The following is a 16,077-nucleotide window of genomic DNA, read 5'->3' on the forward strand; positions in this document are numbered from 1 at the left end:
AAAGGCTGACGTCCCTCTCTGAGTCAACGTAGAAGGGCTTCTCCTGCTGGGAATCAGTTCGAAACAGGGCTGTTGATCGATTCATTTATTTATTCAACAAATAGTTACCGAGCATCTATTATATACCAGGTACTGGGCTAAATACTGAGAATGCAGCAGTTAACAAGACAGATCAAACTCCTGGGCACATTTGGCTCAGAATTTAGCAGGGGAGATGGACCCTAAGGGAATAATTACATAAATCTCTAGAATGACCTCTAAAGTTGCTTCAAATCAAAGATTTATGATTCTATATGTAAAGTGCTTGGCTTGGGTGCATGGCCCATAGTAGGTGTTCAGTAAGTGGTACTACTATGGTTATCCCCTAACCACAGAAGTCTGTGGCAATGCTGTGTTCCTCCTCTCAGTGTCTGTCTTATTTATGTTTCTCTGTTACTCACTTGCCACTCAGCCATGGTTGATTATTCAACTTTTGTTTATCTTGTGACTACAATAAACAATGTTCAGAAATTACAGTATAACCCACCAAATGATGCTGAACAGATTTAATAGGTTAAAAAACAATTGTTCAATTGTTTAAATTCATCCACTTCCTCGCCTATGTTGTGCAAACCAAGAACACAAATAATGAAAGGAGGATTCCTAACATGCTTACAGCAACTCCCCGCAAATCAGCTTATCTGGGCCGCAGCAGTCAGAGCAGAAACAGGGATGTTACCGCCTTTTCGGGCCGAGAAAAGGAAGGCTCAGAGCCGAGAAGTGGTCTGCCCGGTGCCTGGGGAGGAGCTGCTTTAGTCTCCCTGTTTTCAGAAAGCTTGACTTGAATCACATTATTCCCTGTATTCTGTAGCAGCTGGAATACAGACGGGCAACCGAGACTCGGGAAGCTGCTGGGACTTTGCCAGAGGTCACATGGCTAGTAAATGGCAGAGCCGACTAGGACTCAGGGTGCCTGAATCAGCCTTTCCCAACACCCAGGGTGCCAGATGCCTTCCACTGACCAACGGTGCTGTTAATACCTAAAAAGAGGGGAGGGGGTGACGGGAGGCCGCTGACTGATGTGGCTCAGTGGATTGAGTGCCCGCCTTTGAACCAAAGGGACGCTGGTTGGATTCCCAGTCAGGGTGCACGCCTGGGTTGCAGGCCAGGTCCCCAGTAGGGGGGAGAACGAGAGGCAACCACACATTGATGTTTCTCTCCCTCTCTCCTTCCCTTCCCCTCTCTCTAAAAATAAATACATTTTAGAAAGAAAAGAAAATTTAAAAGAAAACTTTCTTTTCTTTAAAAACAAGGAAAAATAACTAAAGGGGAGGTGGTAGAGGCCAGGGTAGGGGAATGGGGATGGACTGGAGGTCCTAAACATCACAGGTGGGGAGGGGGGGACAGGTAGGGGAGCAGGTTTGGAGGTGATGGGCACAGGGCCTGCTGGCAAATAGCAAGCCTGAGGACTAATCGGTCCCCTAGATACAGCCCAGCGTGGGTCCACGGTTAGCTCAGGGCTCCTGCTAAACTCCCAGACCCCAGCCATTCCTTTATCTGCCTCCCTTCCCTAGGCCGACTCCCCAGCACCCCCGCTTTTTTTGTTGCCTTCTGCATCCTGTGCTCCTAGCGTCTCCTTGTGGCTAATAGTATCCACTGCAGCCTTGACCGCTCCTGTTCCTGGGAAAATCCCAGAGATCGTAGCCAAGATGGAAGGACCCTTGCAGACCCTTTTACAGATGATTTCCACTCTTCCCAGTGTAATTCCGGCTTCCAGGCAAGCTTCCTAAATAGGCTGCCATTGAGTGAATCTCTGAGTAGGAGTGACGCGTGTGATTCAGGGTAGGGAATGACCCCCATTAAGCACTCATGGGGCCTTAATTTGTTAGTTAACCAGGCCTTTATCTTCTTCTTGTCTTTAGGGCCAGCAACGTGAACGAAATAAAAGTAGGTATAGTTTGGTGCTTAAGCACATAACTCTGGAGAAAGATGGAACTGGACGAACGCTGCAACTTCACCTCACTGTTTCCTCCTCATCGAATGGGGATAAAAATAGTAACCGGGCTACTTTATAGCAGATGCCATAGTGGTGGCAAGTTGCGCTGGGTGGAAAGCTGGTGCCTGGCACACCGTGTGCAAACAGTAACTCAAAATGGATCATAGACTTAAATGGAAGACCTCAAACTGTAAAACTTTTGGGAGAAAACATCGGAGAGAATCTTTGTGATCTTAGGTTAGGCAAAGACTTCTTTGATGCAGCACCAAAAGCATGATGTTTCAAAAAACTGACCGATTGGAGTTAAGAAAAATCAAGAACCTCTGCTCTCAAAAGACGATTTAAAAGAATGGGAGGTCAAGCCACAGGGCTGAGGAAAGTGTAAATCACGTTTTTGGTAAAGGACTTGTATCGGAAACATACGAAGTACTGTCAATAATTTAGAAAATAAACCAAATAAGAAACGGGAAACAGTTGAGCAGATACTTCACCCATGAAGATATATGGGTGGCAAATAAGCATATAAAAAGATGTTCAACATCATTAGTCATTAAAGAAATGCTAATTAGAACCACAGTGAGATACCATTACACACCTATTAGAGCATCTGAAATCCGCTTTATAGCGGTGCTGTGAGGATTAAATGGCGTGACGTCTGTGGAGCCTTTTGTCATAATATCCGACACATGATATTATGTGTCGGATATAAATAAATAAATGACTTTCAATAAATGTAGCTGTAATTAGCAGTTAATAAACAATATGCTGTTACATGCAGTGATGGCAGAATAAGGGACTACTTTGGTGATATAATCTGCCCCCTTTCGGTAAGAGCTCTGGAGTCCAGTAAATTCCTCTTCAGTTCTCACTGGCAGCGTGACTTCGAGCACATCTCCTAACTTCTCTGGCCTGGATTCTCATCTGTAAAGTGGGAGAATGTAGTTCAAGTCTCAAGGTTTGCTCTGAAGTTTAAATGCATAAATGTTTATTATATATTCTGTTCTTTATTCTATTCTGTTATATATAATTCTGTTATATATTTATTATACTTTCTGTTCTTTCCTTCCAATCTAATGGCGGAGACGTCGAACAACCCATCAAACAACTCAATAACCCTAGGAAATCAACGGGACCGAGATTAGGGAGACGCAGGCAAGTCAGTTATGGCCGGTGCGTCTCGTGGGTAAAGCAAGCGGATAAAGAAGCTCTGAACGACTGCTGAGCCCCAGCAAAACACTCCCCACGCCACGTTCGGGAGGCCCCGCCCCCACCTTGCCCCGCCCCCCGCCCCGCCTCTGGCGGCGATCACTCTGGCAACACAGCCTTTCGCTTTTCTCCGCCCCCCCACTTCCTGTTCGGCACACGTCATCGCTTGGCGACCGGATGCGGGTTTCCGGGAAAGGCCTTCTTAGGGAGTTGTCTGGTCTGGAGGGAGGTGGAGGGCGCTGTGCGGTTGGGGTCGCGGGGCCTGACCTCGGCGTACCCTTTTGCGCGCCGCGCTTGGTTCAGCCATGGAGAGCGGAGGACGGCCCTCGCTGGTCCAGTTCATCCTTCTGGGCAGCAGCTCTGTCGTTACCGCCGTCCTGTACTCCGTTTACCGGCAGAAGGCCCGGGACGCCCAAGAACTCAAGGTCAGTTCTGGAGCTGGCCTGGCCTCAGTCGGGTCATCTCTGCCCCCGGCAGTGGTGGGCACACTGTTCGCCTTGGGCCGCTCCACCGTCGGAGCGCTACCCAAAAGAGGAAATAGGCTAAGGGAGGGGGTCATCCGCTGGAGGAACTGGGATCAGAATTCAGGCCTCGTCCTAATTGCTTCACTGGGCTTCCTCTGACAAACCCCTTCCATGACCCAGAATGAATTTTGATTTCAGTACTTTATTCGACTAATACATATATTGAACACCTGCTAAGCTGCAGGCACGGGGGATGTCGCATTGGTAGAACAGACAAAAGGCCCTGTCCTCATGGAGGTTCCGTTCTGCTACAAGCAGACAGACGACGAACAAATAAATCAGATGGTGTGCCAGCTGGGGACAAGTACTGCAGAGTGATGTAGGGAGGAGAGGAAATGGAACGCTGGAGAAAAGAGAGGTTTGCTATTTTTAAAAAGGGGGCGTTTGAACAGAGCCCAGGAGGAGATGAGGGAGACCCCGCGGGTGTCTCCGGGAAGAGCAGTGCCTGCTGCACAGCGGGTCCGAGGGCTTGTTTATTCGTGGGATACACACTGGGTGCTCCTCTGTGTCAGGCACTGTTCTCGGCCCCAGGGGGTCATCATTGAGCATGACAAACAAGGTCCTAGAGTCGAATGGTCCAGTGGAGGGAGACAAGTAGTAAAACAAGTAAATAAACTGCATTAGTCGTTATTTTTAAAAATGATCTTCACAGTGTAGGAGGCTTATTGACCTTGCTCTTGTCATTGTCTCTGGAGCAGTGGCCTCATCTTAGATGGACCTTAATATGTACCCAGTGTCTCCTCTCCTCGCCAAGGGTTACTTACCTAGCATCCTTTAAGACTTGTTGATGGGATTACCCTAAAAGTGGGAACTATTCTTCATTCAGCCCTGAATCCCTAGCGCCCAGCACTGTGCCTGGCACATCAGTGCTCAGGAAGTGTTTATGAATTGTATTTTCTTGCATTTTTGATACGGCAGTGGCAGGCTTGCTTGGTGGTGGCTTGGACACTCTGAATTGGGGTGGGGGCAGGGTGGGAGGAGGAGGGGTTGTTAAAGGAAGAGGGCAGCAGTTGTGGCCATGGTCACCTGATTGTGAGAGAGAAGAAAGAGAAACTAAAAGTAGAATAGTGTTTGGCACTAGCTAGCTGAGCCTACCCCTGGAACGCTAAGGCCCTCCTTTCAGACAGTGTGTAAGGCAGAGTGTGAAATGATCAAGGCAGGTGGTAGTAATACCTGCCACTCCTCCAGCCCCTACCAAGTGCCAGGAACTCGTTTAGGCGCTTTACACATAAGCTCTCTGGATGCGTGGTTCTGTATTATCAAGGAGACATTGAATTATGTTCAGTTTATGGTGTGCAAGTTGATTCTTAATTTTCAATAAAAAAATGAAAGTGAGAAGGAGTGTATATTTCCATTAACTGGAGGAAGATTGTGTGTGGCCTCACCACTCTGTAGACGGCAGAGGGAGGCACTGCCCCGTGTCTGTTTGTTAAAACTCCTGGGACACAGCTTTGGAGTCTGGTTCTCCTGTGGTCTCCTTCCTGCCGGATTTCCTCATTCTGTTTACATGGGAACAGTAAACCGTGTTCTTTTTTGCCCTTTATGTTTGATTGAACATGTTAGTATTCAGCAGTGAGTTTACTACATTGTTTCCATTTAGGGAGCTAAAAGAATCCACCTGGGTGAAGACTTGAAGAGCATCCTTTCAGAAGCCCCGGGAAAATGTGTGCCTTACGCAGTCATTGAAGGTATGTTTCCTTATTGGTAAAAGGAAAAGTAATTTCCTGTTCTACCAGTCTGTTCTTGGCTGATGTTCAGGGCCTTTTGTACCCTTGGGGCCGTGGTCCAGAACTTGGACTCTGGGGTCAGAAAGAGCTGGATCATTGCAGTGTGACCTTGCGGAAATGGCCCAGCCTTTCTTGCCCTCTGTTGCCCCAGCTCTAAAACAGTTCCTACCTCACAGGGCTGCGGTTGCGCCTGGAAGAATGCCCACGAAACATAACTTAGGGGGATGACATTTTCACCGTTTTGATTGATGACACTAGCTCAAACTAAAAACTTAATTTACCTTCGAGGGAAGGGCAGAACAGTTCTTCAGGAGTAAAATGATTTGTTCCCGTGTAGGAGCTGTTCGGGCTGTTAAAGAAACGCTTAACAGCCAGTTTGTGGAAAATTGCAAGGGGGTGATCCAGCGGCTGACGCTTCAGGAACACAAGATGGTGTGGAACCGGACCACCCACCTCTGGTATGTGGCCTCTCTCCACGGGCCCAGGCCCGGCAGTCAGCTGCTCCAGGTTCTTACTTCTGATAATATTCTTTTAAAAAATATTTTATTTATTAATTTTTAGAGAGAGGGGAAGGGAGAGAAACATCAGTGTGTGGTTGCCTCGCACACCCCCTGCTGGGGACCTGGCTTGTGACCCAGGTGTGTGCCTTGACTGGGAATTGAACCCGCCACCTTTCCATTCACAGGCTGGCATTCAACCCAATGAGCTACACCAGTCAGGGCTGATAATGATTCATTTTTAAAAATTTTTATTGATGGATTTTATTTAAAGAGAGAGAGAGGGAGAGATACTGATTTGTTGTTCCACTTATTTATGGATTTATTAGCTTTCTCTTGTGCCCTGAACAGGGATCGAGCCTGCAACCTTGGCGTACTGGGATGATGCCCTAACCAACTGAGATACCCAGCCAGGGCTGATTATATTCTTGTGTGTGGCCTGAGGACCTCTTAACTCAGAGTCACTGAGGCATTGTGCAAATGCAGATTCCTGGGCTTCATTCCAGACGTACCAAACAGAATTTCCAGGATAGGGGGCCTGGAATCTGTATGGCTGCTAAAGTTTGAAACTACTGATTCATGGCATAGATTAATGATTTCAATATTTATTAAAATAATTTTGTGGATTATTTAGCTGTTTAGTAGAGTACCATTTTTCTAAATGATCCTAGTGCGGTTTTGTATTTATTTTATTTTTTAATTTCGGTAAGAACATAGAACACAAGATCTACTCTTTTAGTAAATTTTTAAGTGCAACAATACAGTATTGTCAGTTATAGGCACAAAGTTGTACAGCAGACCTGTAGAATTTGTTCATCGTGTATAACTGAAACTTGATACTCATTCAGTAGCAGCTCCCGCTTTCTCCCCCCGCCTCCAGACCCTGGCTGCTACCGTTTTGCCCTCTGTTTCCGAGAGTGTGACTGTTTTAGATGTCTCATATGATGGAATTACGCCATATTTGTCCTGCTGTGAGCTGCTTAGGTTGCTTAGTATAGTGCCCTCCTAGTTTATCCATCTCGTTGCATATGCAGGATTTCCTTTTTATGCTGACTAGTATTCCAGTATGTACGTGTGTGTGTGTGTGTGTGTGTGTGTGTGTGTGTGTGACATTTCTTCATCCATGCGTCCATTGATGGATACTTACTGATGCAGACTCTGGCCTGTGGTGTCCGTGGTGTTGTGGATGCGATTAACAAATTCACATGGACTGCAGAAGTCCTGTGATGGCATGGCTGCTCTCTGAGTAAGAGAGGGGGCCCCGACCCCTGCCTGGACATGCTTTTGTTGCTTTTCTTGGAGCATTACATCAGGAAGGTCCTCATTCATTTTGTACAGGTTTGTTTTAAGTGTTTATCTTTTACAGGTAACAAAGGAAAGAATGTTGCAAATGCAAGGGGAAAAGGGTTACTAAATGCAACTGGTTACACTTTTCCTTGGGAGGTTTAGTACAGAGTTTAGGAAGTTACTTGGAAGACAGGCAGTAAACATATTCTGCCTCAATTCAGGGTGAGGGAGTTTTAGCAAAAGCAAGCCTCAAAGCAGCCTAGGTACAATGCAGGCCTGGTTCCCCATGGGAAAGCTGATCTGTGGGCCAGGCTCCTGTGTGCCGCCTGGTGCCTGTTTTCCAAACCAGGGCTGAGCTACAGTTGCCACTTCCATGCAGACCGGTTCCCTGTAATGTATGTGGTCTCCGTGTCTTGGCTGCAGTGAACTTGGGTGTGGATCTTTGTTCAAGAACCTGATTTCAGTTCAGTACCCGGAAGTGAGATTGCTGAAGCATATGGTAGTTCTCTTTTGAATTTTTTAAAGAATTGAATATTGTAAAGTGGGAAAGGAAATAAATAGTATGACCCTGGTGAGTGTGCGTATGCCAGTATTTGTTGCCCTCTGACACCACGTGAGAACCTGAGGCACTTGCATAATGATGATTTCTGTTGTGCTATTCCTGTTCCCTCCTGTCTGTCTCTGCCTGGGCGTGTGGTGTGTGCTGTCCTTTATTTTACCTGAGTTGTCTTACTGTTTTAGGAATGACTATTCCAAGATCATTCACCAGAGGACCAACACGGTGCCCTTTGACCTAGTGCCCCACGAGGACAGCGTGGACGTGGCCGTGCGAGTGCTGAAGCCCCTGGACTCCATGGACCTGGGCCTGGACACCGTGTATGAGAAGTTCCACCCCTCCGTCCAGTCCTTCACGGATGTCATTGGCCACTACATCAGCGGGGAGCGGCCCAAAGGCATCCAGGAGACCGAGGAGATGCTGAAGATCGGGGCCACCCTCACGGGGGTGGGCGAGCTGGTCCTGGACAACAACTCCGTCCGCCTGCAGCCCCCCAAGCAGGGCCTGCAGTACTACCTGAGCAGCCAGGACTTTGACAGCCTACTGCAGCGGCAGGAGTCGAGCGCCAGGCTCTGGAAGGTCCTGATGCTGGTGTTCGGCTTCGCCACCTGTGCCACCCTCTTCTTCATCCTCCGAAAGCAGTACCTGCAGTGGCAGGAGCGCCTGCGCCTCAGGCAGATGGAGAAGGAGTTCCGGGAGCGGGAGGCCCAGCTGCTGAGCCGCGCGGCGCCCGAGGACAGGGAGGGCCTGAAGAGCACCTGCGTGGTGTGCCTGAGCAGCCCCAAGGCCTGCGCCTTCCTGGAGTGCGGGCACGTCTGCTCCTGCGCCGAGTGCTACCGCTCTTTGCCAGAGCCCAAGAGGTGCCCCATCTGCAGGCAGGAGATCGCCCGGGTGGTTCCCTTGTACAACAGCTAACTGTGGGTCAGGCGGCCCCGCAGTTCCACACGAAAGGAGCCCTGTCCTTTTTAGGGTTTTTATCTCGGCCTTAGAGGAGCAGTGGTGGGGATGGCCGTGTGATGGAGGCGGGAGGGACAGGGGAGCCCTCCAGGCCCCGCACCCCCAGCAGTGGGGTGCTGCCTTTCCAGCCTGAGAGGGGACCCTTTCCAGCACAGCACGCGCCTCAAAGCCCCACTGCAGGACCTGGTGAGTGTGCGTGTGACCAAGGACGCCTCATCGCTTAAGCGCCAAAGCCAGTGACCTTCAGCTCTTACGTTCTATGTCTTCAGGTCCTTTCTGGTGAATTGTGGGTTCTCGTGGACTTGAGCCTTGAATGACTCAGCCAGAGGGGGAGGCAAAGGTGGGCTCTCTGCGTGGTGTGTGCCTCGCAGAGCTGCCTCTGAAGAGACTGTCTAGTCTTTCTTCCCTTTGCTTACACCCCAGGGAAAAGCCCTCAGCCTGGACATGTCACTTGTGTCCCTGTATCTGCTTGCCTCCTAAGTGTGTGCACGCACATGTCAGGACAGAAAGTGAAATCCAGCATCTGCCTTCCGAAGAGGACGGAACTCTGATCGTCGGCGTGAAGAGTGGTCACGTCAAAGGACAGTTGGGATGGCGGTCAGTTCCGTGGTCCCTCGCAGTGGCGAAGATGGCAGCTTGGTTGCAGCCTTCCTGGCGTCTCTGCTGCCCCGCAGGGAGGGCCACCAGATCAGGCCTCCCACCCAGATCTGGAGCTGTGAGGCCTGAGGGGGCTGCCAGGTGACCCCGGTTTTCCCTGCCTGAGGGGAGCTGGGGAGCGCTCACGTCCCACTGTGAGCAATAAAGCGGCTGCCGCCTGGGCCTCCTGGCTGGCTCAGCCCCTCTCCGAGGCTCTCGCCAAGGAAAAGTCACCAGCCAGCATCCTGCGCACAGAGCCTTTCCAGGCTCCTCACTCCCCTGGTGAAAAGTCAAAGTCAACAACCCCCTGGGGGTGATCCCATCGCCCTTTCCTTTGTTACTGTTCCCCCCTCCTGCCCTGCTTGAGTTTGTGAGACAAGTGGGGGAACCTCGCTTGCCGCCTGAGTAGTCTAATCTCCCTTCCCTGGCTCTGAATGTCTGTTCTCCCCGACCCTCCTCTGTGCGGGGAGGTGGGGTGCTCTCAGGGGGCCGGCACCAGTTCTATGCAGTGTCCAGTGTGGACAGTACAAATTAAATTTGCTACAACCAAGTGCTAGCCTGTGCCTTTGTAAGTTCCTTTGTTAGGCTGAGGCCCCCTGGAGGGAATCGAACCCCACCACGGGGGAGTGAACTGGAGACCTTGTCTCTTTCTCGTCTGGGTTTGGGGCTCCTGTGGATCCTGTGCTGCCTATTGTTGCTGAGGCCTGGGGGTGGGAGGATCTCTGGCCAGCCCCCAACGGCCACCCTAGAGGGTCCTGGCCTCCTGGAGACAGGTGTTAGCCTGAAGGAATCTGTTCTGACATCCGGAATCGCTGGGCAGTAAGAGAACAGAGTGGGATGGGGTGTGGTGTTGGGAAAGAGCAGGGAGGAAACAGAACATTTCCCTCCCACTAGCGTGTGCTCCTTTGAACTCTGAGTGATCCTCCCAAAACTGCTGTTGGCTAGGGTATCTCCATTTTCCAGATGAGGAAGGAAGCCCAGAGGGGGAAGTTCACTGGCCTTGGGCACGATTCTAGTAAGTGGTGGGTCCGATTTTAAACTCCAAGTTGTTTCCAAAGAGCCTCAGCCAGCACCCTGCTAACCAGCAGGGGGTGGGAGGGGTGCCGACTAATTCCCTCAGTGCTCTCAGGAACGTCCCACAAGATACTTGTTCCCCAAAGTCCAAGAAGGGCGCTGCTGTGGAGGAAGAGGCAGAAGTGGTGAGAACCCACCTGGCAGGGCCGAGGGAGGTGTCGAAACCCTGGTTTTACCCAGTAGCGCCTTAGGGGGCGAGGCAGGGTGGGAGGGTGGCCTGTGGGGGTGACCTCTGAGCCCCTTGGGAGCACCTGGCCTCTTTGCCTCGTCCAGTCCACGTTGCCCTGTCCTTTATGCAGCTGCTGTGTAAGAGGTCCCGGTGTTAGTAGAGAATGCGGGAACCGCCTGAGTGTGTGTGTGGGTGTTGTAATCTATCAGAGCTCAGCCCTTAGTGTAGATTTCATCAGTGCATCTGATCACAGTGGTGGAGAAGAAGGGAGGCCCGACCACCAAGTCGGCCCCAAGGCCTGGTCACCCGTGTGCTGGGCGGCCAGTGTCAGGCAGGGTTCACCTTGAGCTGGTCAGCTGCTCCCGGTGGGTGTTTGGATGTCGGTGCTCAGCTCAGCACTTCGTGGGCATTAATGCCTGGGCTGCTGCAAAGTGCATACTGTTACCCTCCCCCACTTCACGACTGAGAAAAAGTGAGGCCTGGTGGGGTGACTTTTCCCCTGTAGTCACAGGCCCTGAGCCAGACGACATGACATTCCCCACGGCATTGTTTCTCTAAGACTGGTGTGGCCCCTGTACCAGTGGGCTCTGGGTTTGGAGGGTCCCCTGCACCAAGAGGTTGCGGGTTTGATCCCTGGTGGGGGGTGCGTGTGGGAGGTAACCGATCGTTCTCACATGATGTTTCTCTCTCCCTCTTTCTCAAATTCAATAAACACGTCCTGGGGGAGGACTTAAAAAATGGCAAACAACAGGGGTTGTGTTACTTGTTTTACAGGTTCTGTGATTTGCTCAAGGCCACCAAGGTCTCACTGTAAAGCCTACGCCCTTGGTCTTTCGATCACATTAAGCCTGTTAGGCTAAGAAAGAAAGTTGTTCAACAAATACCAGTATTACAGACACTTTTCCCAGTCCTTCAGCCACCAGCGACACCCTGGTTTCACGTGCTGCGGGAAGACTTTCCCCATCTTATCCTGGGGGAGCGGGAGCTGGGGGGCAGCTTCGGAACCCTAGTTCATTCAGCGTTACAATGAAAAGAAGCAAACAGCATGTGGAAAACGCTAAAAAGCAAACAGCATGATGAACTTGGCCAACCGGACCCCCTTGATTTACAGCCCTGGTCCTAGGCCACGCACACCCCAGCCGGGTGGCGGGTCTGAAGCTGCTGATCCCACGGGCCTCGGGAATGCTCCAAGGAGGTTTCACGTCATTGCGGGGCATTCATTCATCCAACAAACATTTGCTAAACGTACATTCTGTGCCTGCAGATGCAAAAATGAGTAAGACAGAGTCTGCATTCCCAGGGTCAGGGTTGTCTTTGCGTCCTCTAGTGCAGGTGTGGCGACTGAGTTTGTTGGTACCGTTTGTGGTTCACAGGATAGGGTAGCTGGGAGGGGCTTTTGAGACCCTCCTGGTTGGAGCAGAGACCCTGACTATTCAAAATGCACCAATCAAGGGCCGTAGATCATGGCTGGAGGAGAGGCAGGCACACAACACAGAACCTAGAATGGCCTAATCGAACCACCACCCTGTCCATGTCCCCTTGCTTGAAGCCCTTCCCCAGGCTCCCTGTCATCTCCAGGCCCGAGCTCTGGCTCCTCCATGGCACAGGACGCCTGTGGCCCGGCCCTGACCCCCCTCTCCAAGCCTCCCTGCATCCTTCCTGTGTCACGTGTGTGGCTCCAGCAGCACAGCTGTTGTGTCCCTAAACATGCCACACGGGTCCTGCCCCTCGCTAACACTGCCTCACCCTTTCAAACTCAGCAGTGTCTCTTGCAGAAAACCTTGCCTGACCCTCCCCACCTAGGTAGATGCCTCACCTCTGAGAGTGCATAATACAGCCTTCTCATTCCTGCTCTTTTTTTTAAAAAAAGGTTTTATTTATTCATATTTTTAGAGGGGAAGGGAGGGAGAGAGAGAGGGAGAGAAACATCAATACATGAGAGAAACATCGATCCGTGGCCTCTTGCACGCCCCCAACAGGGAACCTGGCCCACAGCCTAGGCAGGTGCCCTGACCAGGAATTGACCTGGTGACCCTCTGTTTTGCAGGATCATGTCCAACCCCCTGAGCCACACCAGTCAGGGCCTATTCCTGCTCTTAACCATATTGCTCATGTCTAGGGCAGAAAACTGTATCTTATTCTCCAGGACAATTTTTAGGTTGTCACTATATGCTAACTGGAGTTTTTTTAACTTTAGTGCTTGCTCTTTGCTAGGTACCTGCTAAGTGCTGTACATGATTGATACTTAATCCTCAGCCTGAGGCAGGTGCCTGTATCATTCTTACTTTAGAGAAAAGAAGATCAAGACCCAGAGAAGTCAAGTGTCTCCCAGGCACATGAGAGAGACACGATTTGAGCCCAGGCAATGTGACTCTGGAGTCCAAGCTCTTAGCCATCGGATCTACATGTAATAAATGAGTAAACTGGCAAATGAAATAGATTGGGGGGTGGCAAACAATCCTGGAAGGCTGCCTGTGGGAGTTGGTTTTTGGGCCATGACTTGGTTCTCAGGAGTGAGTGAAGGACCCCTCTTAGGGCGGAGGCCGAGGTGGACAGATTGTGCAGAGAAACATCCATGCCCATTGACCTCACTAAAGCTCTGAGGGCCCAAGGCAGTGAGGTCTGGACAGGGTCATTGCATGGTGCTAAGTGGTCTGGTCGGGGAGTCCAAAGGCTGGCTTTCTCTCTGGTCTTGGCTCTGTTGCTGTGTGATCTCAGTGGAGTGATTTAACCTCTCTGGGCTCAGTTCCATCAATAAAAGGAGCAATTTGAATGAGAAGCTTTCCAAGCTCCGTTCAGCTCTGGCATCTCGCATGTGGATAAGAGACCAGGGAGGGGGGTTTTGAGACCCCCCTCAGGGCTGCTGGTCGGAGAGATGTGGACCGTGTTCAAGTTAGCTGCCCGCTGCAGCCTCAGAACCATGTCCCCAGAAAGCCAGGGAGCTCAGCACATTCTCTCTAATTAGATAGTGTTCGCTTATCAATTTTGAATGAGATAAGTTTCCATGTATGATGTCCTGAATTGCTCCCCGGAGTGCTCATTAGTCACTTCCCCGGCAGCTGCCTTATTCTCTTCCAGATGCCCAACGAGGGACCTGGCATTTCCCTTCCCCAAAAATGGGGCACAGGAGGTGGAGCCGGTGGCAGGGGCGCTGGCCCGAGGGGCCGACTAGGACTGGGTGAGGTCTGTGGGGTGCGATTAGCCGGTCCTCAGCTCTTGCTCTTTACCCTCTCACCCTGCTAGAGCCATTGCCTCACACTAGGCACCTCAAATCCAGCTCCCTCCAGGACTGGGCCGTGACTCTGCAGGCCACTGCTGAATGTAAGAAGCATTTATTAAGCACCGAGTGTGCCAGACACTGGGATCTCTAACCTGAATATTCTCTAGGCTAGGGGAAGAGGGGTACAAATGAGGTCATACTAATATTAATGTCCAAATTGCCAACACTGCAGGCATTCCACCCCTCTAAGACTTCCCTAATATTTAAGGTGTTTCATAGGGTGGGGTTTTATGCACACGGGCAGTAAGTTGGCTCAGAATTTTTATTTCTTCCTACCCCCACCCAGGACTGGTGGTGGAATCCCTCCTAATGCTGCATTCTCTGTTATGGCCTCCAGGTGGCGCTGCACCCCCATAGTTGAAGCAGACTGGGAGGGCGTGGAGGGGAAGCTGAGAATGTGCTTCCAAAAGGCCTGTGCAATTTTCCCTTCCTTGAGGGATGGGGAACGGGCCTCGGAGGCCTGGGTGCAGAGGCAGAAGAAGTCCCTGGGCTGCTGATCTCAGGTCCAGCTGGGCACAGCCTGCAGAGAGGAGATGCAGGAAGCAGGCACTTGCTCTCCAGTATCTTTTTTTCTCTGCTCAATTCACCAGGAAGCTGGGTGCAGATGTGAAAGTTTTGAGAAACCCAGAAAATTCAGGGGGAAAAAATATCCCACATTTCTCCCCCTATAATTTTCCAGGCATTCACATCTTTAAATACACTAACCATGATTTCCTTCAACAAAAACGAGATATGCATAATGCATCCCATGTTCTTAAAATACCCAAATGACTTCACACTGGCAAAGGGCGCTTAAAAAAAACTGGGTGGCATAGACTTCACTCAGAAGCTTTTTCTTGGTGGAGGAGCCCTGCTTTTCCTCGCCTGGTCTGGCTCGGCTCTCCTCTGCTCCGTCCTGTCTCTGCCGTTTGCTCTGCGTCCTGGGCATCAAGATCCTCCTTCCCCTCTGCTGCCTCTGGGAGTTGACCTCCCTTGGAAGTTCTGCCTCTTGTCTGCCCTGTTTGTGCCCTGCCTCTGAGTCTGTGAGAGAGTTTCTCCCTCTGCACGTGGGTCTGTCTTCCCCTCCGAAGCGATTCTATTTCTGTGAGTCTGTCTCGCCTCACGTGTTTCCCACCCGTGCCTGGCACCTACCCTCCTGGACCAATTCCCCCCGCTTCCCCAGCCCATGCCCAGCCCGGGGCCTGGCAGGGCACTGGGAGGGCCTCTGTGACTGCGCAGGGGCTGCTCCTCAGTCTTCCCTACCTTTGCTACTCCACAGGCATTCCCTCTCCCAGGAAGAAAAGGCCCTCCTGTCCACTCCTGCAGGCTCCAGAGGGCACTAGGTGGCGAGACCCACGCATGGAGCTGCCCTCTGCTCTTATCAGAGTGACCCCATCAGCACCTCGTCTGATCTTCACAATATCCCTCTGAGGCGGACCTGGTTACCCCTGAAAGGAAGTCTGGCTCAGAGAGTGAAGCGGCTGCCTTCACGCGGGTAGGAAGGGGTGGAGCTGCAGTTAAGCTCAGGTCTTCTGATTCACCCTCACTCGCCTGCCTCCACTGTGCTGGCTGTTGGCAGAACTGGGGTCTCTGTCTGGGCTCTGTCTCCAGTTGGGCAGCTCATCTTCTCCCTCTGGGACTCACTTGTCCCCACTGTGCAATGGGAAAGGCCCCTTCTTTGTCCTGCCAACCTCACAGGCCTGACGTCCTCCCATGGGCATCAAGTGACCTCCCGTCCACGGGATGGAAAAGTGTCCCCGCAACACCACATGGGAGCCTGAGGGTTCAGAGCCGTGCACAGTCCCCTCCGTGGAACCTGGCTCCCAAGTTCGTAGCCACATCCCTCTGCTCAGGGTTGAGCCCCCTATAGGCCTGACCCCAGGTTTGGGGGAGAGTCAATGAGAGGGCCTCCTTGATTGGTTCTGCCACCTCCAGGCTTGTAGGTGTTAAAAGCCTTTTGGTTGTCAGAGGACACTGGACGGGACAGTCGTGTACAGGACCTAGTCCTGGGTTCTTCATGTGAGGGGTCTCTGGGGTCCCCTGGAAATTGTGCATGCCATTTTCTGTGTCTTGGAAGGGAAAGGACGAGTTTTCTTTATCAGACTCCCAAAGAGGTCCTCAACCTGTAAGACCGCTTAATCTACACCCCTCAGTGTCTGTGGATAAACTAAGGTGCGGAGACTAGAAGGTTGTCCTTGGTTTCCTGACTC

The 16,077-nt window shown here is 51.3% G+C and overlaps 1 protein-coding gene across 1 annotated transcript; it reads left to right on the plus strand.

The window, feature by feature from the left end:
- Window positions 1-3,307: 3,307 nt before the first annotated feature.
- MUL1 (mitochondrial E3 ubiquitin protein ligase 1) lies at window positions 3,308-9,915 on the plus strand. The gene is made up of 4 exons (XM_037032852.1): window positions 3,308-3,606; window positions 5,306-5,393; window positions 5,770-5,890; window positions 7,958-9,915. The coding sequence occupies exons 1-4, from the start codon at window positions 3,487-3,489 to the stop codon at window positions 8,685-8,687; spliced, it is 1,059 nt and encodes a 352-aa protein (XP_036888747.1). The 5' UTR covers window positions 3,308-3,486; the 3' UTR covers window positions 8,688-9,915.
- Window positions 9,916-16,077: the final 6,162 nt, after the last annotated feature.

Source organism: Sturnira hondurensis, unplaced genomic scaffold (assembly GCF_014824575.4).
Source record: "Sturnira hondurensis isolate 20B ecotype Veracruz unplaced genomic scaffold, ASM1482457v3 Scaffold0021555, whole genome shotgun sequence".
Classification (NCBI taxonomy): Eukaryota; Metazoa; Chordata; class Mammalia; order Chiroptera; family Phyllostomidae; genus Sturnira; species Sturnira hondurensis.